The following is a 27,936-nucleotide window of genomic DNA, read 5'->3' as shown; positions in this document are numbered from 1 at the left end:
GTGTTCCGTCATATAAACACGATGATATGTTAGATATGAATACAGAAAGTTTATCATAATAGATATACTCTAATCGCGATAATAGATATACACTATTAGTTTACAGGTCATCAACATGTCAATAGTAAGTTGAATTTTCATACAAAAGAAAAACAACGAATTTAAATTATTGAATTAGGATAAATGAAACTAGTCAATTGTAATGCATAAGAATTCAACACGTGATATTATTCATCTTTTATTTGACTTTGAAGTTGTATTTTTATATTCACCTCCCTCTTCCAATATAAGACGTCTATAGTGATGTGTTGCAATGCGGAGCTGCTGAGGTTAACAGTAAATAATAAGTTAAAATTGCAGAACAAACAGACTAGATTTTGTACGTTTGGTAGCTAAAAAAAAATATCGTATTAACGAGCCCATTATTAGAACTGTGTCCAATAACCAAGGATACGTATGAAACAAACAAAAACAAAAATGTGTCCATAGTACACGAATGCCTTATCCGCACTATCGTTTTCTTTGTTCAGTATCTTTAATTTGGCATCAAAATTAGAAAGATCATATCATAGGGAACATGTGTACTAAGTTTCAAGTTGATTCGACTTCCACTTCATCAAAAACTACCTCGACCAAAAATTTAAACCTGAAGCGGGACAGATGGACGAACAAACGAACGAACGGACGCACAGACCAGAAAACATAATGCCCATCAATGGGGCATACAATAAAAATGTTCTGACATTGAAACCCAGTCTGATAAAAAAAATCGTTTTATCCTTCTATTTATACAATTTAACTCAACGGGAAATGGGCGAGATTAAACATAAAATATCCCTTTATAGATGTTACGCATCCGATACGCTCTTCTCGATTTACCTTCATCAAAACAGCTTTAAGCCAAATATTCAAAAGGCATGGATGTATAAGTACCGCGACGGGACATTACATTTGTTTTGTAACTCGCAAAACACTTCTACTAGTAATAATTTCCAGTGCCTTCATAATTAGAAAAAAATCAGGAAATGATGCTAATCAGACACCTATTCATCTGAGACCAAAGGACTAGGATATAAGCAATTATTGGTCACCATACGGCATAAGCAATTTGCAGGGCCCTTTCCATAAAGACCCGGGATAACTAAATGTATTACAATTTAAACGAAATTCCAACGGCGTTATTTATGCTTATAAATGTAAAAACAATACTAGCAAACAAAATCCAACGATAACTCTCATTGGCAATCATACCACATCTTCTTTTTATATAATGTACAAAAGAGTTTAGCAGTCGAATACAAACTTTTTAAACAATTGCACAAACCTACCAAGAACTATCCTGGTTCCCGGGACTACGTTCCAGGTATTAGCTATTAGCATACTCTCTCACGAGGTTATATTGGTATATGTGTAACATACTTAATATTGCGATCGGGAACCAGTCTAACCAAGAACCTACCCGTGAAGCAAAAAATGTTCAACAGTTTAATCAGTAATCAAAACTATGTAAATAAATAGTACAAAATACACTCGTCATCTCTGAAAACCAAGTTACCAAACCAAAGAACAACACAAAGAAAGCACGAACCGTAAATGCAGAATGTAATGCTTCTGCTTTTGCTTTTTGGTAGCCGATATCGTTTCTGATTATTCTACCAATTTTGATCAAACTACTGCACGCATATACTGATTTACCAGACATTTCTAACATGCTGTACATATAAAAATGTGCTAATTTAAACAAACTGATTTCATTCTGTATGAATCAGATTACTGAGTCTTGGTTGATTCAAGACTCTTAGTAAGATGGTACTTGAAAGGAACAGCTACTGATATTTCGACTAAATCTGGTTGGTTTAATTAGTCTGTCAGAGACAATTTTGTAGACTAGTCCATTTACGATTGTACAAACGTACTAATCTCGATTTTCTTCTACATGATGCCCGGTCTCATTTTTCTAGCATATCAGTGACAGATGAGTGTTTGGTGTTTGATTTTGAAATCACAATGACAATGAGAGAAATATCACACTATCAACTAGGTATACTGGAGGAAACACCAATGAAACCAAATTGAAGCCATTTAACAGAGAAATTTTAAAATTGTACCATGTGTAAACAATACACGCTTCGCGTAGAAATAGTTAGTGTCTCGGGGACAATATTTGATATTGACCTCATAGCCAGTGAATATGTATGTATATACTATTTCAGCTCAACTTGGCAAGCTTGAAATCAATATAATTTTGTTAAACATGTAGGAAAGTAACTTTTCAGCACTTTACCTTGTAAACATAAGTTTTTGGAATGATCAATTGTAATTTTACTGTCATGCACATATGAAATAAAATACATGTATCGATATTTTCAGGAAAAGAAAATTTGGTTGGAAGGCCTTGTTCCTGCTGTCTTTACTCCGATGAAAGAAAATGGGTGAGTTCGAAATGTAACAAATAAACAATGGATGCATCGTTCAGTGCGCATTATAAAAGGTAATAACGACAACAATGTAACAGAAAATAAAAAAAACAAACAAACAAAAGTTTCGATACACATTATCTCGTCAACATAATGTTACAAAATCAGTACATACGTGTACATAGCAAAATAAAAAAAAGTAAAGGAACAGCGCTTCTATTGCTGTCCTTCTCAAATTTTAATTAGATTGTTCTTCTTAAAGTCACAGTGACGCCTCAAATATAGTCAAAAGGAAGTCTTGATTGTTTTCTCTCTCTTATATAGGAAATCATGTAAAAAGCTATTTTTGTATACGGCAAAGAGATCACAGCACGATGCTTGGCGCAGACCAAACCAGAAAGACATTTTGAGGTTACCGAACTTTCCTAAAGCATTATTTGGTGACAGTAAAGAACAATCAAAAGTACCAACATATCGTGACTAATTTAAAAAAAAACCATGTCAACTGTACAAAATGTATATGCATATAGTTAAACATTTACTAAAATGCTAATTTGTTGTAAAGGAAAGCGATAAATTTCCAAGTTTGTGTCTTATTTCTTACACATGACCTGTTTTTTTTTCAAATAAATTACAGATAGAAAATTGATTTCTGTTGGTTGTTTTTTTATTTTGCAGTGACATAAATTTTTCACAGATTGAACCATACTGTGAATATCTAATAAACAACAATATTACAGAGATCTACGGTGAGAACAATTTTTTATTGCAATAGATTTAATCATTAGTAATAACATAAACGATACCATTTTTCTGATACATGTAACAGATACACAGAAGATGCTAAAGGGATATATGAACTCATTAGTCGAGGACAACGCCATGGTACACAAACGAACAAACAACCAAAAGACAAACAACAGTAACACAATTATACAGAAAACTGAACAACACAAATCCCGCCAAAAAAGGGGCTGATCTCAGGTACTCTCAAAGGGTACGCAGATCCTTTCACAAGTGACACCTGTAGTGTTACTCCTATAAATTACTTTGATAAAAGCATCTAGCAATAACAGGTTTGAACTTGAATAATATTTAACCTTGAGACATCACAAACTTTGTAAACAGTCAGGCAAATACATTACCGAACCCTGAAACCTTACCAATATGAACTTCTGTTAGAAACGTTTTTCATGACAAAGACTTGAAAAGAATGTTACCGGTATAAATAACACAGAAAAAATATCTTAATCAAATAAAAGTAAACAACGGATAAATATTTCCGAATCGGATAAGAAATAGTCGTCACCAGTATCAATTACCGAAGTGTGTTATTGGTGAGAAATGGGAAATTTACGATTGATTTTTTTTAAATCACGTTTGTAAATGTATATAGATTATAGTTTGAAGTCGCTATATGTGTCAATATCAAGGTTAAGATCAAGATATAAAGCATACGTCTTACTTTAGTTAGTATATATATCGTTATTGCAAAATTACACCCATAAGGGTCAAGAAATACAAACAAACAATTATTCATTTTAAATACAGTAACAATGCAATACAATGAAATACAATACAATATAATAGAACATATTTTAAGAGTTCAAATTATAAATTGATGTATAATACATAATCATGAGCTTGTCTGACATGGGTCTGACCCACTCAGTTCTAAAGACTGCTTAATGAAGACTCCAATAAGACAAACAATTTCAGGGATGGGGTTTAGAATGTGTTTTAGTTTATTAAATGCATCAAGATGTCGAAATAATGGTACATAGTCTTTTAGATAAGCAAATAAATTAGAACGCAATGATATGTTAATGTCACAATACAACAAGAAATGAAATTCGTCATCTAGGACTCCACATTTTTTACATAATCTTTGTGCTCTTGGAATGTTCCTGTACCTTCCCAATTATCATATTCCAAAGTTCAATAGAACTAGAACACCCCCGCGAAATCTTTTTTTGTACATAAATAAGGCCGCTAGTTTTCTCGTTTGAATTCTTTTACATTGTCATTTCGGGGCCTTTTAAAGCTGAGTATGCGGTATGGGCTTTGCTCGTTTTTGAAGGCCGTACGGTGACCTATAGTTCTTAATTTCTGTGTCATTTTGGTCTCTTGTGGAGAGTTGTCTCAACATGGCAATCATACCACATCTTCTTTTTTTTTGTAATCGATGAATTTTGTAAAATGACTGGAGAATTTCAGAAAAGGTATCAAAAGTTCACATGAATAATTTTGGCGCTTATCTGTATATTATGAACATTCATTACTATAAAAATAAAGTGTATTTACTTTCAATTCTAAGTTAACTAATCGATCCATGGTGGTCATTGATATAGTATACAGACCCTTTCTATTTAATAAACTCCGCCGTGGATAGTAAACTTGAAAATGATAGCAGATAAAATTCTGAAAATACACTTTATTCGTAGTATATGTATGTTTAAAGTATACAGAAAAACGCAAACCGGAAGTCTTATCTGACTTAAAATTTCGTCCAATGACGGGGCAAGATCCGGATGCCATATTCTCGTTTTTCTCCCAAAATAACTCAATCTGAATAATCATATGAATGGATGACAAATGCGACTATGCACTGTATCTATATGACACAGATATGGCACGCCGTTTTTATATTTATTAAGTATTAAGATATCTTTAATTTTTATAAGATATCTTATTTAATTTGAAAGTAAATAAGATATCTCTATTAGTCTATAAGATATCTTTATTAGTTTATAAGATATCTCTATAAGTTAATAAGATATCTCTATTAATTAATAAGATATCTTATAAAGTTTATAAGATATCTTACTTCTTTATAAAGATATCTTTTAAATACATACTTTATAAGATATCTTATTAATTAATAGAGATATCTTATAAACTAATAGAGATATCTTATAAACTAATAGAGATATCTTATTAATTAATAGAGATATCTTATAAACTAATAGAGATATCTTATTAACTTATGGAGATATCTTATTAAGTAAATACGATATCTCTATTATAAACTATATAAAAGATATCTTATATAGTTAATAAGATATTTAATAAGATATCTTTATAAACATTTTAATAAGATATCTTATTTAATATATAAGATATCTTATTTAATATATAAGATATCTTATTTAATATATAAGATATCTTATTTAATATATAAGATATCTTATTTAATAAATCAGATATCTCAATTAATATATAAGATATCTCTCAAAGTTTATAAGATATCTCAATTAGTTTATAAGATATCTTATTTAACTAAATAAGATATCTCGAAATTGAATAAATATAATAACGGCGTGCCATACACAGAGGAGTGTTGATTAATTTATTGTGGAAAGAAGAGAAGCGACACACAAAATGAGGTCTTCTCGTTTAATAGTATAGAAGATATATCATATGCAAGCACTCATTGAAATGTGGCCTGGTTGCTGAGTGACATAACTTAATATATATGCCTGAAAGTGAAATTAAAAAACTTTGCAATATACTCATAACTTTTAATCTAGCTTATATTCAAATAAAGTTATGTCCATGCAATTCCTGGCCACATTTATATAACTTAAAGGTTTAACTTATGTACGTACAGATGTTTACTGAAATAAACAGACTGAGTGTTCTTTTACTGAATAGTTCAAAAGGTGGTAATTTACTTGTAATTCGTAGTAGAAATCACATTAACCAATTGTGTTGAAACAAATGAAACCAATGAATATAACAATTTTGAAATCTTTTGCAGTAAATGGAACTACAGGTGAAGGGAAATCATTAACAAAAGAAGAAAGAAAAGAAGTCGTAGAACATTGGATTAAAGTTTCCAAAAAGAGGTACGGATTCGACAGTTAGGTAAACTGCCATTTTTTTCATTTCAGTAAACCCATCTACATTATAGTATGAATACCAACATGAAACGAAACACATGCAATGTATTTCATTGAAATTATCTTACATTATTATAAAACAAACAATTTGTTATGCTTCATTCTGAATACAGTTGTATTTTTCTTTTTTTAAGATTGATTGTAATCGTGCATGTTGGCTGCATTAACGTGAAAGAAAGTCAAGAATTGGTATGTTAATTCTGTGGTAGTCTTTGGGAGAAAACGGGTATTGTATATATATAGTCGTCATGATACAAAACTCGTGTATGCGCTTTTAAAAACAAGGAGAAGTGGTATAATTACCAATGATACAAGTTGTCAGAAAAGTTCAAATGAAGTGAGTGTAAGAATAACATGTATAAGGAACCATAACCGCATTTTAAATAACATTTTAAAATGTTAATATAGTGCCATTTGGTATTTTAAATGTTTGTTTATTATATCATACACCATTTAGTACAATAGTTTGCAATGAGTTTTAACCATTTTTTTTAAATTTCTTAGGCTAGACATGCTCAAGATGTCGGTGCTGATGCTGTGGCATCGTTACCGTCTTTATTCTTTAAACCGTCAAACATAGGTAAGTAAAGTTGTACGGTAATATTTTCAATGTGTTTTTCGTTTGAAGAATTTGCTGATAATTAATATTGTTTTTTAACAGTTTTTATTTAATTCATCCACATATTTAGAATGTGGGCAATGGTAAGGACACCTGTCTATAGTTGTAATTTTAGATGTCGTTGGTAATATGCTGTCTTAATCAATGGTATCTCTATTCATTCATATCAATAATCTTAATCATCAACTATCATGTTGTTCAGATTGTAGTATATTAAAACAAGTAAGAATAGACCCCAGAATAAGTTATACAGTTTCAGGAAATCAGACGTCACGATTTCTAAGCATAGTCGAATCTTTATAGTCATAATTATAACATTTAAGAGTCAGTTTCAAAGAAACGTATTTTTTTTTCAAGATTTTATTTTACAGATGCCCTCGTTCATCACTGTGCAGAGATTGCTAAAAGTGCACCAACACTGCCTTTTATTTATTACCATCTCCCAATAATGACGGGAGTAGAATGTTAGTATAAGTATTAGTATACATTTATATCTATTTTGTCTATAATTGTATTGAAAGCTTCACCAGTTATGTTTTGCAAAATACGGATTCTAAACTGAAACGTACTTCACTTTACTAAATAAATTATGTCATAGGAATGAACACCAATTGTAATCAGACTGCCATTCATTACGAAGATCAATGCAAAACAAATAGTTAACTGAAAGTGTGGTAAATTTCATTGAAGGGGGATAAGAGGGATCGGGGGTCTAAATTAAAAAGATAATAATAATAATTTATCAAATTGTAGTATATATCATGCTTCTTAATATGTCAAAGTTGTAAAGAATGAATCATACATTGCATTTCTGTAATTTAACACAAATTTGTTTTGCTAGTTTGACGATTAAACGAAGAATTCACAATGCCGATTAAAAGACTGCACTCAGTTACTGAGTTTCTTAAGCTTGTTTTCAAGTACTCTTTCATATTTGTTTCAATATTTATATTTTAGTAAACATGGAGGACTTTTCATATAGAGCACAGAAAGAGATACCAAACTTTGGAGGAATAAAATTTTCTTCTAAAGACCTTCCAGATATGATTGGAGTGGTTTTCAGTGGTGTAAATGTTCTGTTTGGTTGCGATGAGGTAACGTTTAGTTTCTTCGTTATCATCAGTATTATTTTTATCATCATCAACTCTGCTTAAATTATATTGAACCAGCCACAAAAAGGGCAGCAATTTGTTTTTTTTCCCCATGATACTCACCTAATTTTAGAAACGCTGACTGTAATTTGCGCTTGAATTGGTTGATTAATTGATTGATTGGTGTTTAACGCCACTTTAAGCACTATTGGACACTTCGTGGCGGTAAGATTTTTATTTAAGAAATGACTGTAATATTTTTTTCTGTCTATGAAGAAATAACATAAAAAAATTTGGTGCACACTGAATAACGCGCGTAGCTGGTTATTTAACAGTGTGCACCACATTTTTTATGTTATTTCGAATAGACAGAAAAAATATTACAGTCATTTCTTATAATTTAATTCTACATTCCATTTTAAACCGTAGAAAACCATGAAAAAATGTTGATGACGTCACGGTCACATGACTAAATTATGTCTATGAGCTCATAACAAAATAACGTCAGCCAATCAGAAGACACGTTACATCCGAAATTAAATTATTGAAATTTGTTTCCCGATATATAATATAATCAAAAACCCCAAAACTGGAAACAAAATTAAGTGACTTATTTAATTTGTAAAAAAAATTACCTTTAATTATTTCATTAAACTTTTTATGGTTTATATATATAAACACGATTGTCAACACGATTTAATAACAACATTCTCATATAATAATATATAAATAACACATAGCTGAGAGGGTGATAGAGCAGATTGGTACCCCGAGAAAACATTGTCAACCGCGGCGAAGCCAAGGTTGACAATGCTTTTTCAAGGGGTACCAATCTGCTCTATCACCCTCTCAGCTATGTGTTATTTAATTTATTATACTGAACGTCCTACCATTTTTGTCTTTTACAGATTAATTTTATTTCAAAAGGATTTTCTATGACGTCACGTACATAACAACGTTACGAGTGTTAGAAATAAACAACAAGATGGTTTATTTTTTTTCATTTTGACAGTTAAATAATAAAATTTGATCCAGAACGTAAAACTTAAGCATTGACTTTGTATTCATCTACTTGATGTAAATTCAATCCATTGTCCTTTAAATTGTCGATTTTTGATTGGTTTAGACGAGAGGGTAACATTCAAAAAAATTGTCACCCTCTCAGCTATGTGATAGAGTAAAATGACACCCTCGTATTAGCCAATCAAAATATGGCATTTTAACGTGAAGTATAATAACATCTTATATCAGTACCGTTGTGCAAATTTTTAGACTGATATATTGTTTTCCTTATCTGCATAGTATCGCCTATTCTAGACGATCTGGTACGTAGTAAATTTGCTGGTTGGTCCTTTATATATATATATATATATATATATTTCTAGCAATTTGTTGGTGGTTTAGCAATGGGTGCACATGGTGGGGTTGGTAGTTTGTATAATTTTATGCCGAAGATTTACCATAAAATGATAGCGTTGATAAAACAAGGGAGTCTGCCAGAGGCCAGAGAAGAACAAATGAAAGGACAAAGATTATGTCGTGTTATGTATAAATATGGTAAGTTAATAAGCAAATTTGGAATGTTGTTGATTATATATCTTATTATAAGTAACAAGTGTGGACACAGATGAGTGTGGATAGTATGTTTGAATGTTTGACAGTGTTTTATGATAAATGTAGTTCTATGATTTTCCTATATGTGTTATTAACTGTGTTGCACGATGACAACCAACCGGAGCATTAGGAGTATTGTTTATTTTATATGTAGTTTAGTTTTTATGTTCAAGACAGGCATGGAAGAGACACTTATTGCATTAGTTACCAAATGATTATGATAGAATATGTTCCACATCTTTGATTTTGGATACATTTTATAGCTAGGAGAGCAACACATAATAGGTTCATTTTTCGTGATTTTTTTAAATTGGGAGATGATATCTGAGAAAATGACATAAGGAGCCTGTAATTCAGTGGTTGTCGTTTGTTTATGCGTTACATATTCGTTTTTTCTTTATTTTTTGTACATAAATAAGCGTTATTTTTCTCCTTTGAATTGTTTCACATTGTCATTTTGAGACCTTTTATAGCCGACTATGCTGCATTAGCTTTGCTCATTGTTGAAGGGTGTGTGGCGACCTGTAATTGTTAATTTCTATGTCATTTTGGTCTTTTGTGGAGAATTGTCTCATTGGCAATCATATCACATCTTTTTTAATATGTATTTGCTAACTATTTGTATGGTTCTATTTATATATACTGAGTGCCAATGAAAACGCAACACTTGGTTTTTCAAAAATAAAATTTATATTAGAAATCATGATCTTTCAAAATGAATTGTTCTTGAAAATTAACAATTCTAACAATAGATCGATATCAAACAAAAATGTTTCATTGTCATCTTTCGGGCGCAATAGATAAACGAAACATCCAATGTTGAATCATCAAATCACAGTCCTAACAAAAAATGTTACAACCCTGTTGTGCAGCGCAATCTCGACAGCGCCGCGGAATTGATCATCCCGGACGTTTAATGTGATCTCGAGGAATGTTATTCCACTTGTCCCGCAAAGCAAACTCAAGCTGACTTTTTGATATTGGTGGTGGTTTTCATCGTCTACACCATGTCAAATCTGATGCAAAATTTGCTCTATCGGACCTAAATCTGGCGAAACGCATGACTTTTGGCCAAGGCGGGTGCCAAACGTCTATGTAACCACCACTGACGATTTTCGGTACATAATGAATGATTTTTGGTCTACAGAATTCGATGTTTACGCCAGACGGCCATTAAGATGTCGGCTGTGGTGTTCTTTAACTGTTGAATTTCTGCGCAAATGGTGCTTTACTGAAATTGCTTCAGAGGATCTACCTTGACTACCATTGAACTCTCGTGACCTTTGGACATCCATCAGAGTCGATATCGGATATGTTAAAGACCAAATGTATCGGTTTTGCTGAGCGTTTCTTGCTTTTTGAACCCCGGGATGTGGCTTATCATTAACTGATCCATTTTTGTTGAATTTGTGGATGATTTGGGTTATTGTAGAGGCTACAGTCTTCTCGAAATTGTATGCTGTGAAAGGCTTCATTGGATCATGCCGGAAACTGCATGTCGCTGGTTGTCAGAAAGTCCTGGCATTTACTCAGATGTTTATTGCAGTTTCCTTACAATAAGGGCGGGAAAATTCATGACATTAGCCAAGCTTTAAATGACAAAATCGTGAAAATGGTGCGTATATTGAAAAGCGGTGAACTCGGTTTATGTCCGTTCAAAATAACCCTTACTTCGCATTTGTTCCAAAAATCACCCAACCGTAAAGTTGTCGACAATTGTCTTTAAAGTCATTTTCAACCAACTTTACAAAGTTCTAATATAAAATAAATAAAAATTATCAGACTTTTTTGAAAAACAAAAGTGTTGCGTTTTCATTGGCACTCAGTATATCTTTGTGGTGGCTTGTCAGTACCATTAGTAAAACACTTTAAAATGTTGAATTGATCCTCAGATTAGAAGAAATTTATTGGATTTTAGTAATGACAATGCCTAACATGATGCTTGGGCCTGATGAGCTAGAAAGTAAGCTTCTGTGCTGTTTTCTATCAATTCTTTGATAATATCTCCTTCAAAGCTGGTGAAAGCAAAACAAATTTGGTCAATGGACAAATAATGTTTGGTTCAAACAAAAAATAAAATGCTTTTATCTCCCTGTTACTTACATTGTTTATAGAAATGATAATACATGGAGACATCCTTGTACATGAGAGTTGTCTGTAAAATCTTTACTTCACAAAGAATGAATTGCATAACAATGAACCGATCTCAAAGCAAAGCACTTTAATAATACACTTAGACAGAGAGCTCAATCCAGTGATATACTTTGTACTACAGGTCCTTCGTGAACATCAATCAACCAGAACCATATCTCAATAACATGCCATTCTACATGGTTGGATCAGAAGTCCTGAAAAAGACATGATTTTTTTTTTATCGTATTTAAAGTATATATGCATATTAGGTTAAAACTTTCACAAATTAGAGGTATAATCATTCAGTGTCTGGCAACTATCAATCGCTTCATGCACAAACTGATATAGGTTGAGCATGAGTGCCCTCTGTTGGAAATAAAAACATACCTCCACCTAATTTTAGTAAACTGATGAAGAAACATTCAAAACTATAAAATGTTATCCAAGACTTGTCAGTGTCTATATATAGCTATTCACCATCGCCACTGAATCAGTGATATATGTACACATAAATACATGTAAGACTAAAATTAAAGTACATATATAAGACTAAAACTGACATTCAGTCTTTACCTTTATTCCCCAAGTCCTGTTCAAATCTAATTCATGATAAAAGAAATTTACAACCAATGAAATCAAAGGCGAATTAAGAGGCCCCCCCCCCCTGTCTGGAAAAATATGGTTGATTATTTAGAGGACCACTGGAGCATGATCAGAGTGGGCCCTCTCTTAGGCAGTCAGTGGGCCCGCACTTATGAAAATTTCTGGATTCGCCACTGGAAATATCCCTCTAAGGCCACACCAAATTAATTAGTAGTTCTTTGGAAAACCCGCACCTAAATTGCCGAAATTAAAATAAAAAATAAAAATAAATTTCCCGCACCTCACCTGCCAAACCAAAAAATAAAAATAAAAATAAAATTCCCGCACGTCGAAAATAAATCCGCATTTTCGACGAACTCGATTCCGGTATTAAAAAAAAATCTTTATCAATTAAGCGTTTGAAAATATGCAGTGTTTGTCATTTGTCAAGCATATTTTTGATTCTGATAAAAAAAGTTGCAAAGATGGAAAACGTGCTGATTGTTTCTGTGGTGAAACATTCAGACAGAAATAACAACAAGGCATACATATTAAAAAATACGGCAACACAAACAAAATGTCGGACATTCAGGGAACTATATATATCAAGAAGCCATTGAACGATGTAGCAATGCACAAAGTGAGATTATTAATATTAAAACCATACAAATAAGTAAGTCGAACAGTTTCGATGATTCTAGTATCGAAATATCTGACGAAAATATGGTATGGTCAATATGTAATGACCTAAACTTAAAATATGTGCAGTTCACAATTGATGATGGATCTACTGCTACTAAAGATGCATCAAATTCAAAAGCAAGTGGAATTAATGCATTTTCGGTACTCGTGAGCTCACAAAATGAGTTACACATGCCTGATAAACCTGTCCCCTTGTCTGGGAAACAGCTCACTGGGCCACAAATACTTTACTCTGATATCATTGATTGGGCCTCAAACATTGATCTGATATTTAATTGTGAAGTAGCACTAGCTAGAACCCCCAGTTTCCACTGTGCTTGGATTGACTGGTTAGTGATCCATATGCATAAACACAAAACACACACCATGCAGTTATGTTACAAGAAGCTAGCTAGCATACTACAGAGGGTGTCTAAGGACCAGAAGGTGCATATACTACAGATGAAAGCAGTGCATATCAAAAGCAGATAGCCATATAAAGTTCATGCATAAATAAATATGTTCAAAAGTGTATATTTGTGCAGTGTTAATTATACAAACAACAAAACAAAATGAAAAAGAATGCAGAAAGTTGAAATACATATAAAAAGGGAGATTATTTAATTATATCAAATTATGTCCCCTTTCAATTAAGTGAGTTGAAAATTCAGTTGCTTCTTTTGGGTAAAAGATATAAAAACTGAGAGAAAAAAAATATCGCTCGCTCCATATTTCTTCAAAATTTGAGGCGAAGAATTTAAAAATATAAATTTAAATTTCGCTCGCTCGCCCCATTTTTTTTGGGTAAAATCTCAAAGAACTATTAATTAATTTGGTGTGGCCTAATAGACTAGCATTTAAATCCCAGTTTTCTAATATGGTAGCTAGGTGGAACCTAAAACTAAAAAATTTGAAAAAAATATTTTAAATATATTTCAAATGCATGTATATGTGATAATATAAATTCTCCAGATTTCACTGTATTTTCCCTTTTGATGTTTTTCAACTACAGCCAGTTTGGTGTGGGTTGATGTTTGATTGTTGTACATGTTATATATCGACATGAGATTTGTTTATATACATAATACTTATTTCCCTAAATTCAAATAAAATAGAAGTGAGAAATTAAAGGAAACCATATGCAAATATTAAAAAAATAATTTGCATTTGTTCTGTTGATTAATAGTGGTACACATATGAAGAAATGGTGAAATCACTTATATAAAGTTCTGATCAAAAGTTTCATGATAGACATGCATGGTAAATAAGTAGTAGGTTGTTTGAAGTTTGCAGCATATTCAACTTTGAAAATCTTTTTCAGGTCTACAATCCATATAAAAATCTGTATATATGTGGTATAATTTCCAATGAGACAGCTTTCCAGAGGTTAAAATAACAAAGTATTTATAGGCAACCATACAGCCTTAATAAGTGAGAAAAAAACAGTCTAGACATGTTAAGTAAGCAACAATTAATGTAATGGCCTGATTTGCAACTTATAAACAACAGGTTTGGAACCCTCCCCCCAAAAAAATCAAACAGCAGATTGCTCTGACGGATACGATTACCGTTGTTTCGTTGACACATGTACATGTATACATGTAGCTGGATAATATTATTTTCAAAACTAATTCAACTGCACATGTAAAATAGTTACAAAATAGCCAATCCCGGATAAAAGTGTATGAACAATGCGATTAGGCCTATTGTGTTTTATTTTTGTACTATCAATTCCAAGTTTACTTTCCACAGCAGTCACTGAGACTCAGAGTGAGAGAAGGTATTTCACTTCGTATCTTATCACCTATTTTCCTACGTTAATTCTAGGAGGAACCCCATTCCTACCTCTTTAAATATTTAATTTCCTTTCGGTCAGTGATCATGACTACTTTCCGTACACATTTATCGGTTTAAATTTCGATCATTTTTAATATAATACACTTTATTGACAGAACGAGCTAATACTCGACGTATTGTTTTAATTCAGAATTCACGGAAGTTACTTCCAGAAGGGAGACAATTGGAAACAATAATATGGAAGACTCCATATTGCCTGAAGGGGTGTTCTACGATGTGGACTATATTTATTTTCATTTAAATGATGCATATGATTTAAAATTATGCAACAATAATAACCTTCAATAGCAGACATACATAGAAAAGATCCTATGAGTTTAAAATTAATTAATTGAGTGGGGAATCCAGAGCAACCATTCAATCGAAAACCCCTCAAAGTCAAGAAAACTATACGCATGCGCATAATTTCCAAAAAAAAACCTGGAGCAAGAACGTATATTAAATGTTTATTAAACGACCTAGATAGTTCTCTATTTCTTTATGGAAGTACAATCTCAAATATCAGTTTCATAAAGGTAAAATATAAGAAAAACTCCACTTCAGTTCCTATATGACAGAAATAGATTTATCGGAATTCAGAGAACTCTCGCATTTTATCAAACTGGGAATTCCCTCTAACGTGTTTCTAAATTTAGAAAAACACTAAATATAAATACTGCGTAATTCTGATTTTCCGTGTTGTTAAAAACACGCATATAAGTCAAGGGAATTATCAAACATGAAGATTATGAAAAGAACATTATAGGAAAGTTGTTAAAGTTCAATCCCTTTGTTTGTTTTTACCTTTAAAGCAAGACAATCATAAGAATCTGAGATGTTCCTTAATGTTTAGAATAAAACGATTGACGTGAGGGCAATGCTCTGAGCCACCAGTATAAGTCTACAGATTGCTTGAAAGCAATCGTATCCCAAAAATTGTTCCAATGAAGATAAAGGCAAGCCTGGAGGGGATTCATTACATTTGGAACAACTTTTCTGAAGGATGGATACGTATAAAAATTAAAATATGTAATAAGATTGCCAATAAGACAACTACCCACAAATGTTCAAATGACAAAGCAATTATAGGCAACCATACAGCCTTCAAAAATGAGGGAAACTGTCCCAACATGAAAAGTATACATTAATACAATTGAGAAGAGAAAAGGCCTGATTCACAATTCCACTAATAAACAGGTCGGGAACATCTTCCCTTCAAATAAACCAGATGCTCCACAGGGCGCAGCTTGATACTATAGCAGAGGCCGAACCCTGAACAGTTGGGGCAAGTATGGACACAACATTAAAGCCTGATACAGCTCTGAATTTGGATTGTGATCAAATAGTCAAAACAGAATAGGTTTCTGACACAGAACGAATGTAGTTATTCTGTTACACCGTTCCGTAATTTATATAGTTCGTTTGATTATATTCTTAATCTATTTATGTGTTCCAGTCTAGGAGGATTATTCATCTTTAACCTTATAAGAACATTAAAACATCGTATCATCGCTACCTTTCCCCTGCTCACACGGATCTCAAACCGAACATTGCAAGGTCATACCAGTTCTGGAGAACTTTTCAAAGGACAAACGTCATCTAGGACACAATTCGTGGCTAACCACAGAGTGAGTTAACTTTACAACATATAGTTGGAACTGGCAGAACCAAGATGTTAAGAACAAATTCATGTTTTTGAAGCCTTCAAATTACTCTATACATATTTGAACATTCTCTCCGTGAAACACTGGAAATTTAACTGCTCTTGAAAGTACAATATTTTCTCGGATTCAACGGACTGTGCTATCTATTACCTTTGACATTTCGTTTTAATAACATCAATTGAACACATTGTAAAATTGTATTTTATTTGTTTTTCAGCTTTTTACCATTTGTTAGATTGGTTTAAGAATAAATTATCAGCACCTGATAGTCTTGTTGCTTGAGCCCAATCGTCGGTTAAACTTAATGGTCAGGCCATTACAGTAAAAAGTCTACAACTTGCCTGTTGTGTCTCACAGATAACGCCACTCCACGTTAGTTATACAGCTACATAACAACCTACCTGTTGAGCCCTGCATGTACGCGTCATCCCTTGACGTACAGTAAATTGACAACAACTTGTCTACACATCTCCTGATCAGGAAATGCAACGGAGCATCGTTCGTAGCTGTTACATCGACACTACGCAACACAGCTTATGCGTCCTAGGCAGCAAACCAACAACGTTGAACAAACATTGCCGATTTACATCATGGATCCCAGTCACGCGGAACAGCAAGAAGAGGTTCAGCCCCCAGAGGGAGATGTCACTGAAGAACCTATAGAGAATCCGTCTATAACCACACATGTAGATGAAAATCCCGAGACGAGGCGAGTACGCGACCTTACAGAAAAAGGTAAAGGCGTTTACACAGAAAAACGTAACAAGTTCTGTGAGGAACTAGAGGCCCTTTGGTCAGATATAACAACCCAGTTATTGGAAATCACCACACCTCCCAATGAACTTCAGCAAGTCTTAACAACTCAGGACAATCTTGTAAAAGCCTGTACAAATTATCGTAGGCTCACAGACGAGTATCTGGACTTCCTAAAAAGGACCAGAACGTTGGACAGTCAAAAAGACATCGACGCATGTAACCTCACATTGGATCTTCGTCTGTCCAAAGTGGAACTGGCCATGGAATCTCTACACGAGCATCGCCTTGCCCTCACTAAGGCTAAATCAACTAAAACAAGGACCTCAGGCTCAAAGGGTAAGAAAACCTCACGCAGTGGTAGCTCTAACGTGTCAGACATGTCAAGCCTAGCACGGAGAAAGCGTGCCAAGGCAGAGGCTGCCAAGTCTAAAATAGCCTTTGTAGAGAAACATGCCATTATCCTACAACAGGAAGCAATGTTAGAAGAACAAGCCCTGTTCAGACAAGGTGAAATGGAACAGGAAGCTGCACGCAAACAGGCAGAAATGGAGCAAGAAGTCGCTCAACGTAAACATGAGACTGCCCACAGAAAGATGCAACTAGAACAAGAGGCTATGCGCAGGAAGGCTGAAATGCAACAAGAAGCCGCACGAGTAAGCCGGGAAAAGGTCGAGCTTAAAGCCAAATTTAACCTACTTGAAGCACAGAGAGAAGCTGCAGCCGCAGAAGCCGAGGCTCGTATCCTGGAATACGACGATAGTCAAGCCTTTAGCGAACTACCTGACGAAAAGGAAGACCCGCTCCAGCGTGTGCAAGATTTTGTCAACAAACTTCCTGTATCAATAGCTGTAAAGGAAGTAACAGCACCTCAAAAGAAAAAACAAATTCCTGTTAAGATCGAGCTGAGTCACGAAGCACCAGCGTTCATGCCGTCAATGGCACTGAACTTGCTGTCACAGACATCTGCTGTCTTACCTTCCGATACTAAGTCACCGGAAGTTACCTTAATCCCAGATCTGGAATTAGTAACTGGCATACAAAGACTAGGCCTTTCAGATGAGAGCCCTACTGAACACCAAAAACAGGGTGTTAAAGAAGCGATCCCTGTCTTACGCACAAATCAAGGCGTCATAGAAGAGATTCCTGTTTCACACCAAAAACAAGGCGTAATAGAAGAGAACCCTGTAGCATACCAGCAACAAATCAATCCCACGTCGGAGATAACTAGATTTCTTTTACGCAAAGACCTATTATTCTCCAGGCTAACAAATTTTAATGACCAGGCAGAATCCTTCCATACATGGAAATCTAGCTTCAAAAACGTCATAGACGAATTACAAGTTTCTGACTCGGAACAAATAGACCTACTGATAAAGTGGCTAGGGCCAGAGTCTGGTAAACATGCCATGAGTATTAGGGCATCAAATGCCAACAACCCTACTAGAGGCTTACAGAGGTTATGGCAAAGACTGGATGAGCGATATGGTGCTCCAGAAATGTTGGAAGCCTCTATCACGAGTAAACTCGTCAATTTTCCTACCTTGACGAACAAAGATAACGCACGTCTTTATGACTTGTCTGATATTCTATCAGAAATCGAATATCACAAGGAAAATCCCAAGCTGGGATGTTTGCTTGCTTATTTCGATTCTTCGTCCGGTATAAATCCTATTGTGGAAAAACTACCATACGGACTCCAAGAAAAGTGGATAACAAGGGCTTCAAGATACCAAATATGAAGTTGCCTTTCCGCCATTCACAGAATTCTCTGCCTTCATCAGGGAAATGAGCAAAATTAAGAACGATCCTGGGTTCATCTTTGGATCAAAAGTAACACCAAATACAAAAGACTCTACGCCAAGGTTCACACCTCAGACGTACTCTAAAGTCAACGTCCATAAGACGGCTGTTGAACAGCAAACTGAAGACAGCAGTCAACAACAAAATCTGTGTATCCTACACAAGACAAAGCATACCTTGAATGAATGCCGAGCATTCCGAGCCAAACCAATCGAGGAACGCAAGGAACTGTTAAGACAAAACAATGTATGCTACAAGTGTTGTGAGTCAACCACACACAGAAGTCGGGACTGCAACGCAAGTATCAGTTGTAACGAGTGTGGAAGTGAACGACATACTACAGCACTTCACATCACTAGACCACAACAATCTGAAAGTTCCCAGTTTAGCTCACCCAGACAAGCCTACGGCGGGGAGCAGACAGAGTCAGCTGAAACAAAGTTAACCTCTGTAAGTTCAATCTGCACAGAGATCTACAAAGATCATAAGAGCGAGAAATCTTGTGCCAAGATATTACCTGTGGACGTGTACCACAAGGACAAGACAAACAAAATTATCAGGATGTACGCCATTATTGACGACCAAAGCAACCGGTCTCTTGCCTCGCCTGAATTCTTCAGTCTGTTTAACGTTCGGGAGAAACCTGAACACTACTTTCTTACGACATGCTCCGGCAGAGTAGCTACTTCCGGGAAAAGAGGAAAAGATTTCGTCATAAAATCTGTACATAGTGACGTACAATTTGATCTGCCTACATTAATTGAATGTAAAAATATTCCCAATCATCGAGACGAAATTCCTACTCCTGAAGTTGCAATGCATCATCCTCATCTGAAAGATCTCAGAGGAAGCATTCCACCAATAGAGGAACGTTGTCAAATTCTTCTCCTTATTGGAAGGGACCTTATAGAGGCACACCACGTCCTTGAACAACGCCTAGGACCATCCCGAACTCCATTTGCCCAAAAGTTGAGACTTGGTTGGGTCATAATTGGAAATACATACATTGACAAGCAAACTTCTCCTATTCAAGTCAACACAAAGATAACTAACGTTTCAATCACGGAATCAGAACAACGTCTTGCCTCAAGACCGGAAATAGCCGTCAAGGACAAGAATCCAATTGTTGTTCAGTATAACGACACAAACTTTCATTCGAATGCCAAGGTCGCTAAATCGCATTCAATGCGATCCCTTGAATGTACAGGACCTTGTACCAAGCCTGGTAAACGCACAAATTCATCAAAAGGGACATCACTCGCGTCACTAAAAGCAAAATCTGTGACTTCTATAGAAAAATCTATAGATAAAGAAAGTTTCAATCCGAAATCAACAGAACCTAAAGTTCATGGAGAGGAAATCAATAGCATTCACAAACCTATTCCGAAAAAAGGACCTCTTGCCAATCTCAATCTGCCATTGCATGAGCAACGTCTACTACGAGGAGGAAGCAGTATTGTCAAATCTGACTTGAATATAAGTGAAAAGGAACCAGTAGTCTTATCTGGACATCGTCACAGAGTAACACCTTTTCTTGGACATTACTACGACGAAATCAAACATAGAGGACGCCACTCTACAGATAGAGCGACTAGATCTGCAGGATTGGACGTTATGACGAAACGCCTAATTTCGTCTGATACTCACAAAGATGTGTCATATCGCCAAATCGGAAGACAACCAACTACTAACTCTTGTTATACTTCGATCTCTCTTCGATCGTCATCGCCGTCTAACTACGTTGGAGAAAACAGTTCCCATTATCGATACAGCAGTAATAGAACATTCTACATAACACAACAATGTCGTCCGAGACACCCTTCTTCTAAAGGACAAAAAACTGTGCCTACCCAGTTTCACGTGGAACGTACTTATTAGGAACCTTTATAGTGAAAAATCGTTGAGATCTGATATTTCTCACACGAAATAGTGGACATTTCACCTGTATATATTCAATTTATATTGGGATTAATTCATTTGTGTAAATCTTGTATACATATTCGAAAAATTTTAGAAAAGTGATATCAGATAGACATCAGACGGGGAGTATTCTGTTACACCGTTCCGTAATTTATATAGTTCGTTTGATTATATTCTTAATCTATTTATGTGTTCCAGTCTAGGAGGATTATTCATCTTTAACCTTATAAGAACATTAAAACATCGTATCATCGCTACCTTTCCCCTGCTCACACGGATCTCAAACCGAACATTGCAAGGTCATACCAGTTCTGGAGAACTTTTCAAAGGACAAACGTCATCTAGGACACAATTCGTGGCTAACCACAGAGTGAGTTAACTTTACAACATTGTTTTTGAAGCCTTCAAATTACTCTATACATATTTGAACATTCTCTCCGTGAAACACTGGAAATTTAACTGCTCTTGAAAGTACAATATTTTCTCGGATTCAACGGACTGTGCTATCTATTACCTTTGACATTTCGTTTTAATAACATCAATTGAACACATTGTAAAATTGTATTTTATTTGTTTTTCAGCTTTTTACCATTTGTTAGATTGGTTTAAGAATAAATTATCAGCACCTGATAGTCTTGTTGCTTGAGCCCAATCGTCGGTTAAACTTAATGGTCAGGCCATTACAGTAGTCTAAGAACTTAAAACATTTAATATTTAATTGGACTTTTACCTATTGTGGTCCTTTATCCAAAAATCTTAATACATGGTTTGAGGCCCTTGTCGCAGAAAAAAATCCTATAGACTTAGGGGTCGACCATTTGATATTCTGGGGGAGGGGCAGGTGGATTTGTTTTTGATCGGTTATTTATTTTTGTAATCTAAGAGGACAAATTATTCATTTTCTGCACTAGTGAAGCAAGATTTTTCATTAAAGCAAGGGACTGATTATTCATTTTCACAACTGTTTTTATGATATTCGAAAAACATACAATTTTGAAATGATTTTTTTATTATAAACAACATATTTGTGTTTCCTTTAAATTTTTATTTTGATATTTATTTTTTTTGCATACTGAATGCTATAAATTTTTATTTTGACATTTTTTTTTGCATGCCGAATGCTATAAATTTTTATTTTGACATTTTTTTTGCATGCTGAATTGATATACACGCAGTTGCGTGTTGGCATATAGGGAGCTATGCGCCTGAATACAATTTAATTAAATATATTAAATAACTTGAAATCATCCCCTTTTATAAGTAGAGACAATCCATAACCTCAGAAATATTAATCTTAAATTTATATAAATGAAAAGTAAGCTTCCATAAATAAAATTCAACAATGTTTCTTAAAATTGGTAAAAGCGGTATAGTCATACCCCAACATGTTGACCATAGATAGACAAACAATTCACTTGCATTCGATTCGCATTTGAACTATGTGTTTGTTAATGTAAACCGTTTCAAATGTGAATTAAACTAATTCAAATTAGTTAATGTCAATCCAATTCAAATTAGGTGTGAACTCAGTATGATTGTCAGGTAGTTTCAAACTGAAAGATACTTTTAAGGGAAGGGAAAGAAACGGATAAAACCATGTGTGTTACAAACACTGTTTATTCAAGTCAGAATCCTGGATCTCAATAGTACTTTCATAATGTCAAATAAAAACATGAATATGATAGTTACATACAATGCTACATGTATTTAATACGTATTAAATAACATTTATTTTAGTGATTGGTAATTCGGAAAAATCTGAAATTCAGGCGTAAATTGAGACAAACAATATCACTGAATGCAGTTTCTAGTCAAGTGACCAGCAAACATGGAAATTTACCTTTTGAATGAAAGGAGAACTCTTACATTGAAAATGAATGATGTAAATCTAGATTCTAATAATAGCCGAAGGGAGCTCACATTCACAACAGTTAAAGCATTGCTGAATTAGTGAACAAAGCATTTTTCTCATTAACTTGAAAATCCACCTATTTTTATAATAGAAAAAACCCGAATTTTAAGACATAAATTATAAAATTCCTGATAAAAAGCGGTGCTGAGCATGCATGTAATATGCTTGAAACATATTCAAGAGGGGGAGGACAGTGGTAAGGGAGAAAGGGGGTAGGAGAAAGGAGAAAGTAGGTAGGAGAAAGGAGAGGAAGGCTGGGAGAAAGGAGAAAAAGTTGGAGAAAGGAGAAAAAATCAAATATCTCTACTTTTAAAAAAATTTCTAATATTTCAAGAAAAAATATCTCAAAAGGAGATGTTTTATTCTAATTGGAGAAAGGAGAACGGGGTAGGAGAAAGGAGAAGAGGGGTGGGAGAAGGGAGAAGGGTACCCCCTGTCCTCCCCCCTCATTCAAAGAATAAAGTTTTATAACTTCCTAATGTCATTTCCAAAATTTATCAAAACCTAAATCTTACTGTGGATTCCTATATTTTTCGTGGATGTCAATTCTCCTGGATTGTTGAAAACTTGCATATTCATCGATATTTGATTTTGTGGTTTTAACAATCCAGACAGACAAATAGCAATAAGGTGTTTAGGAAAACATGACCTAAAACCTCCTTCATATAAGACAAAAATACATGGGAACTCATACTGAATGGTCAAATGTGTTCAATATGAAAATTGCAGTTAAGATGGTAAAATCACAAATCAGCCGTTTCTGTAAATGGACTATGACTTTTGAGCAAATTTAAAAGTAGTCCGAGATTACTCTGACGTCCAACGGCTGTTTTGCCAGACAAGCTGGGGCCGTGGGACGTCAGGGCTCGTCCCATATCAAAAAGTGGATATTTGCCCACCCAAAATAGATGCGCTGCTTCGCCGCTTCTGATGCCGACTGACGGCCATGGAGTTATATAAATCGGGCACCAATCTGTTCATTTTTCATTTATCTCTTCATTTATGTAAGTTTCACCTACCTGCCAACCTTTATTTTTCCATATTTTAACAGTTTTCACAGTGACCCATCGATTTCGGCATTTTGACGTTGGACGTCAGAGTAATCTCGAACTAATTTAAAGGGAAATGACAGGGAAGGGGCCAAATATTGTTCAAGGGGAGCAAATGCCCTTTCATTTGGTATGCAGGTTTCAAAAATAGAGGGAGAATAAGAGGAAAAGTTTAGTCATCTTATTAGACTTCAGTTAAATAATGTAGACTTATATACCACTAATTTAAAAAAAAAAAAACTCCACAGAACTATGTCCAATTCACTTTGACTACTGATATGCAAACCTAAAAACAGAAAAATATATCATAAAATAGTGATTGAAAGATTCATAACACTTTGAAAGGATAATTCAGACACGTGTTACACGGGGAGCATGTTTGTTTACAAATAATAATGTCACGTGATCGCGCAGACCTCACATGTTGCATCGCCCTTACAATCCACTGATACATAACCCATTATCATGCAAACATGCAACGTGAATGTGATTAGTTATCAAATAATACAGAAATAATGCATGCACAGTTTATGAAGAAATTAGTTCATCAAATAGATCGATTTTCACTTTTGACACGAATAGGTCGGGTTGACATTTCTGTCATCGGGGATAATATTGAGATCTATTGAGATAAATGGGATAAAACTGACCGTCAAAAAGGTCTAGAGATGCATATCAGTAGAACCTTAACATTAATAAGTAATACTTACCAAAATTTCTCTAATTAATAAACTATATAACTGAAATTTCACAAAGATAACGGTAAATAATTATGATGGTGGCGGTGATGCTGGTTAAATTGGCGCGAAATAATATTCTTACTCCTATTGCTTTACGTAAAAAAAATGTATAGAATTGAATTTGACTAAAGTTGAACATAAAAAAACGTGAATATGCAAAAGCCTGGTAATATATTAATGATAAAAGTGTGTATAAATTTCTGTAAACGAATTTACCCGTATACTTCACTAAGAATTACATTTGAGCGCAAGGAGATCTTTATTGTGAATCGGTTTATTAACTCAGGGTCGAAGTTCAACATGTTTATATTAACGGAATTTTTTTGCGTTGCTTTTTAATAAATCATTGAGGCCATCTATTTTTATTACGGGTTTCCACATCTTTAAATCGGAATTATAGAAAAAATGGAATGTTGTTAGCAGAATCAAAACAGAAATGATGAACACTGCAACATTTTCAGCAAAACATAAATAGGATGGAGGATCTGTGTATTCACATTATTTGTAAAACTCTCCTTATTCATGTGAAGCGTGTGCTTTACATCGAGGCTTTCTATACTTATCATCGACGCCACAGTACTTCAACCAATCAGACAACGTTTATTTGGGGCATTCGACCTGTTTTAACTCAGATTTTGGAATTTTTTAATCGAAATTATAGAAAAATGGAATGTTGTTAGAACATATAAAATAGAAAAAGATGAATACTATTAGTTAAAGCAAGTTTGGATGGGGTTCTGTGTATTTACATTGTTTGTACAACTCTCCTTACTGATGCCATATTTTGGAATTTCCGTGACCTTAATGGTTCGCGAAAATTCATATTTTTATATATAGTATAGTAAACATGTTTTACCTAAAGATTATAAATTCAATAAAAAAAAATTCCTCTGGCAAAAGACAAGCGGAAGATATTCAAGAAACATTCAAACTCATAAGTCGAAAACAACGTAATGCTAAAAAATAATAATAATAAAACAAAAAAATAGTGCACAAAAAGCAACATAGAAAACTAAAGACTGAGCAACACGAACCCCACAAAAGAACTTGGGGTTATTTCAGGTCCTCCGGAAGGGCAAGCAGATCCTGCTCCGAATGTTGCACCGTCGCAATTTATCATAAATACATCATGAGACTTCTAGTCTTTGTATTCTCGACCTTCCTATAGTAGTGAGCTGAGCATATTTTGACTCTACTTTTCAATATTTTTGCCGTTCTTGTTCTATTATTTTTATCAAAATCATGTTGGTAGCTGCACTGTGCAGTTTTGTAATGGTTCTTTTAGTTTTCCGTCTAGATAACTCACCATAATCTGTTTAATTTTAAAGCAGTCTACTTTTATCTGGCCTATGTTTTATTTGTTTGTTATATATGGTGGGGGTCTTAAGTGTCGGGTGTTGACGGCCTGTTATACATTCCGGTATATTCTACTTTTATAATATCGATTTTTGTCTCGTCTAATGCAAAAGTTGCAGAATTCAATATTGTCCTTCCCATTAATTTCATGTTTCACTGACTGCTTGAAAAAATTGTGTTTTGTCATATGCGATACTCACTTATTATGAGTAGTATTATAGGAAAACTACATTTGGTATATGGCAACATTGTAAGGTCTACATGTCCGTACGACAGTATTAATCTTACCTCGACCATATTTAATAGACCAGTGATACAAATGTTATTGGTTTAGGAGTAAAGTCCGTATCTCAGACATTATAAGTAGTTATGGATTAAATGTATTTGGTAAATGGGATGGTTTCAAGGTATAATATATATTGTAGGACAGGGTTCATCTGACTTGTCCTCATTTTTAAGGTTCATAGGTCATAAAATAAAAATTGTAATTATGTCTTTTTCTCTGATACTATAAGCAATTATTGTAGTTTTAAAAAAAATGTGCAATGTGTGAACAAAATTCGTAATAAGTAAAGTAGGAGAGACATCTCAGCGTGTGTGCTATTTAATATGCCATATGACCTTGCCCTTTTATCTACTGACATCGATTTTAAAAGATTTTCTTCATAGCGTGGTCTGAAATTTTGTTTTAATAGGTTGGTCACAAACCCAAAAGATATCCCCTAGAGACCAAAAGTTTAACAAAATATAAGTCTATCATTCGTCGTTGTGAACTTGTCAATGACCTTCGACCTCAGCAAAGAGGGCTTTTTTTTTAAATACAGCTTTGAAAACTTTTAAGATAGTGTGAGAATGACCTAAAAGATATTGTCCACAGAGAAAAAAAATTGTCGTCCGATCGCCTTTATAACCTGTCGGTTTTCAACATTGTGTAAGCTGACCAGGATCATGGCGTATTCATCATGTTCATCAAGGCGTTTGACTATGCTTTAAATGCTGTTTTTTTTAAATATAAAGTTACAAAGAGTATGAAAAGGTCGAAGTATACTTCAATTAGACACGTATCCTACATATATACTGGTCAACATTTTTATTTCAATAATAGACAGGTGTCAAACAATATGTAAAAGTGTTCAACATGGAACTTGTGTGTTTTCTCTCATTATTATATGATACGTACATCGTACACTTATTTCACTTCTAATAAAAATGATAAATCACAAGAAAAAGATAGAGAGATATTTACTTTTTCGTGCATTTGCTTGTCTACTATTATTGATTCTACAATAGATATAAAAAATTGTTAGCGAATTCTGAAAATCTGTGCTTAAAATGTAACATGATATTAAATTTTTCAGGCAATCTTCAAGGCGGAAATGTTGCTGCTTTAAAACAAATTATGTCATATACGGGAGTAGAGATGGGACCACCAAGGTCGCCAATGAGAGAATGTACAAAAGAAGAAAAAGAAAAATTCAAAAACGAACTTAAAGCTATAGGTTTCTTTGAGTGGCTATAGTTCATAGCATATAGTACATTGTATATTTCATATATACTATAAAAAAAAAATCCAATTAAAAAAGGACGTCTTGTTAATTCGTTTAAAAACATAAAAAAGAAGAAAATTATAGTTTTTCCGGTGGACTGTCATGGTAGTTTTATTATTTATTTTTTTTATCAAATATTAGTTGTTCCTATTTTCGAAAGATATTTTCTTCGCTGCTGTTATTGTAGTTTGAAAAAAATCGGTGCACTGTATGGAAAATTAAAAATTAAGTGTGGAATTTTATTATCAAAGTAGCAATGTGTAAAAAAAAAAGAGGCGCCATATACCAAAAGAACATCAAAACTCTTTGGTCGATGC

General features: G+C 34.0%; 2 protein-coding genes across 2 annotated transcripts; both read left to right on the top strand.

The window, feature by feature from the left end:
- Positions 1-51: 51 nt before the first annotated feature.
- LOC143063703 (N-acetylneuraminate lyase-like) lies at positions 52-27,722 on the top strand. Its single transcript, XM_076236018.1, has 10 exons — positions 52-124; positions 2,371-2,432; positions 3,096-3,166; positions 6,178-6,265; positions 6,454-6,508; positions 6,824-6,899; positions 7,310-7,402; positions 7,896-8,032; positions 9,415-9,586; positions 27,431-27,722. Exons 1-10 carry the CDS (start codon positions 116-118, stop codon positions 27,589-27,591), a joined length of 924 nt encoding a protein of 307 aa, XP_076092133.1. The 5' UTR covers positions 52-115; the 3' UTR covers positions 27,592-27,722.
- LOC143061943 (uncharacterized) lies at positions 16,268-20,143 on the top strand. The gene is made up of 3 exons (XM_076233804.1): positions 16,268-16,503; positions 16,757-18,320; positions 20,129-20,143. Exons 2-3 carry the CDS (start codon positions 17,076-17,078, stop codon positions 20,141-20,143), a joined length of 1,260 nt encoding a protein of 419 aa, XP_076089919.1. The 5' UTR covers positions 16,268-16,503; positions 16,757-17,075.
- Positions 27,723-27,936: the final 214 nt, after the last annotated feature.

The sequence above is a fragment of the Mytilus galloprovincialis genome, chromosome 2 (genome assembly GCF_965363235.1).
Source record: "Mytilus galloprovincialis chromosome 2, xbMytGall1.hap1.1, whole genome shotgun sequence".
Classification (NCBI taxonomy): Eukaryota; Metazoa; Mollusca; class Bivalvia; order Mytilida; family Mytilidae; genus Mytilus; species Mytilus galloprovincialis.
This window is presented reverse-complemented; position numbering and strand designations above follow the sequence as displayed.

What these genes read in the sequence shown, in the direction of transcription:
- LOC143063703 (XM_076236018.1), top strand. An exon ending in CAATATTACAGAGATCTACG is followed by an intron (nt 3,167 to 6,177) that starts GTGAGAACAATT and finishes AATCTTTTGCAG; the next exon opens with TAAATGGAACTACAGGTGAA. An exon ending in TTCTGTTTGGTTGCGATGAG is followed by an intron (nt 8,033 to 9,414) that starts GTAACGTTTAGT and finishes ATATATTTCTAG; the next exon opens with CAATTTGTTGGTGGTTTAGC.
- LOC143061943 (XM_076233804.1), top strand. Translation starts at nt 17,076, where the DNA reads ATGCGTCCTAGGCAGCAAACCAACAACGTTGAACAAACATTGCCGATT.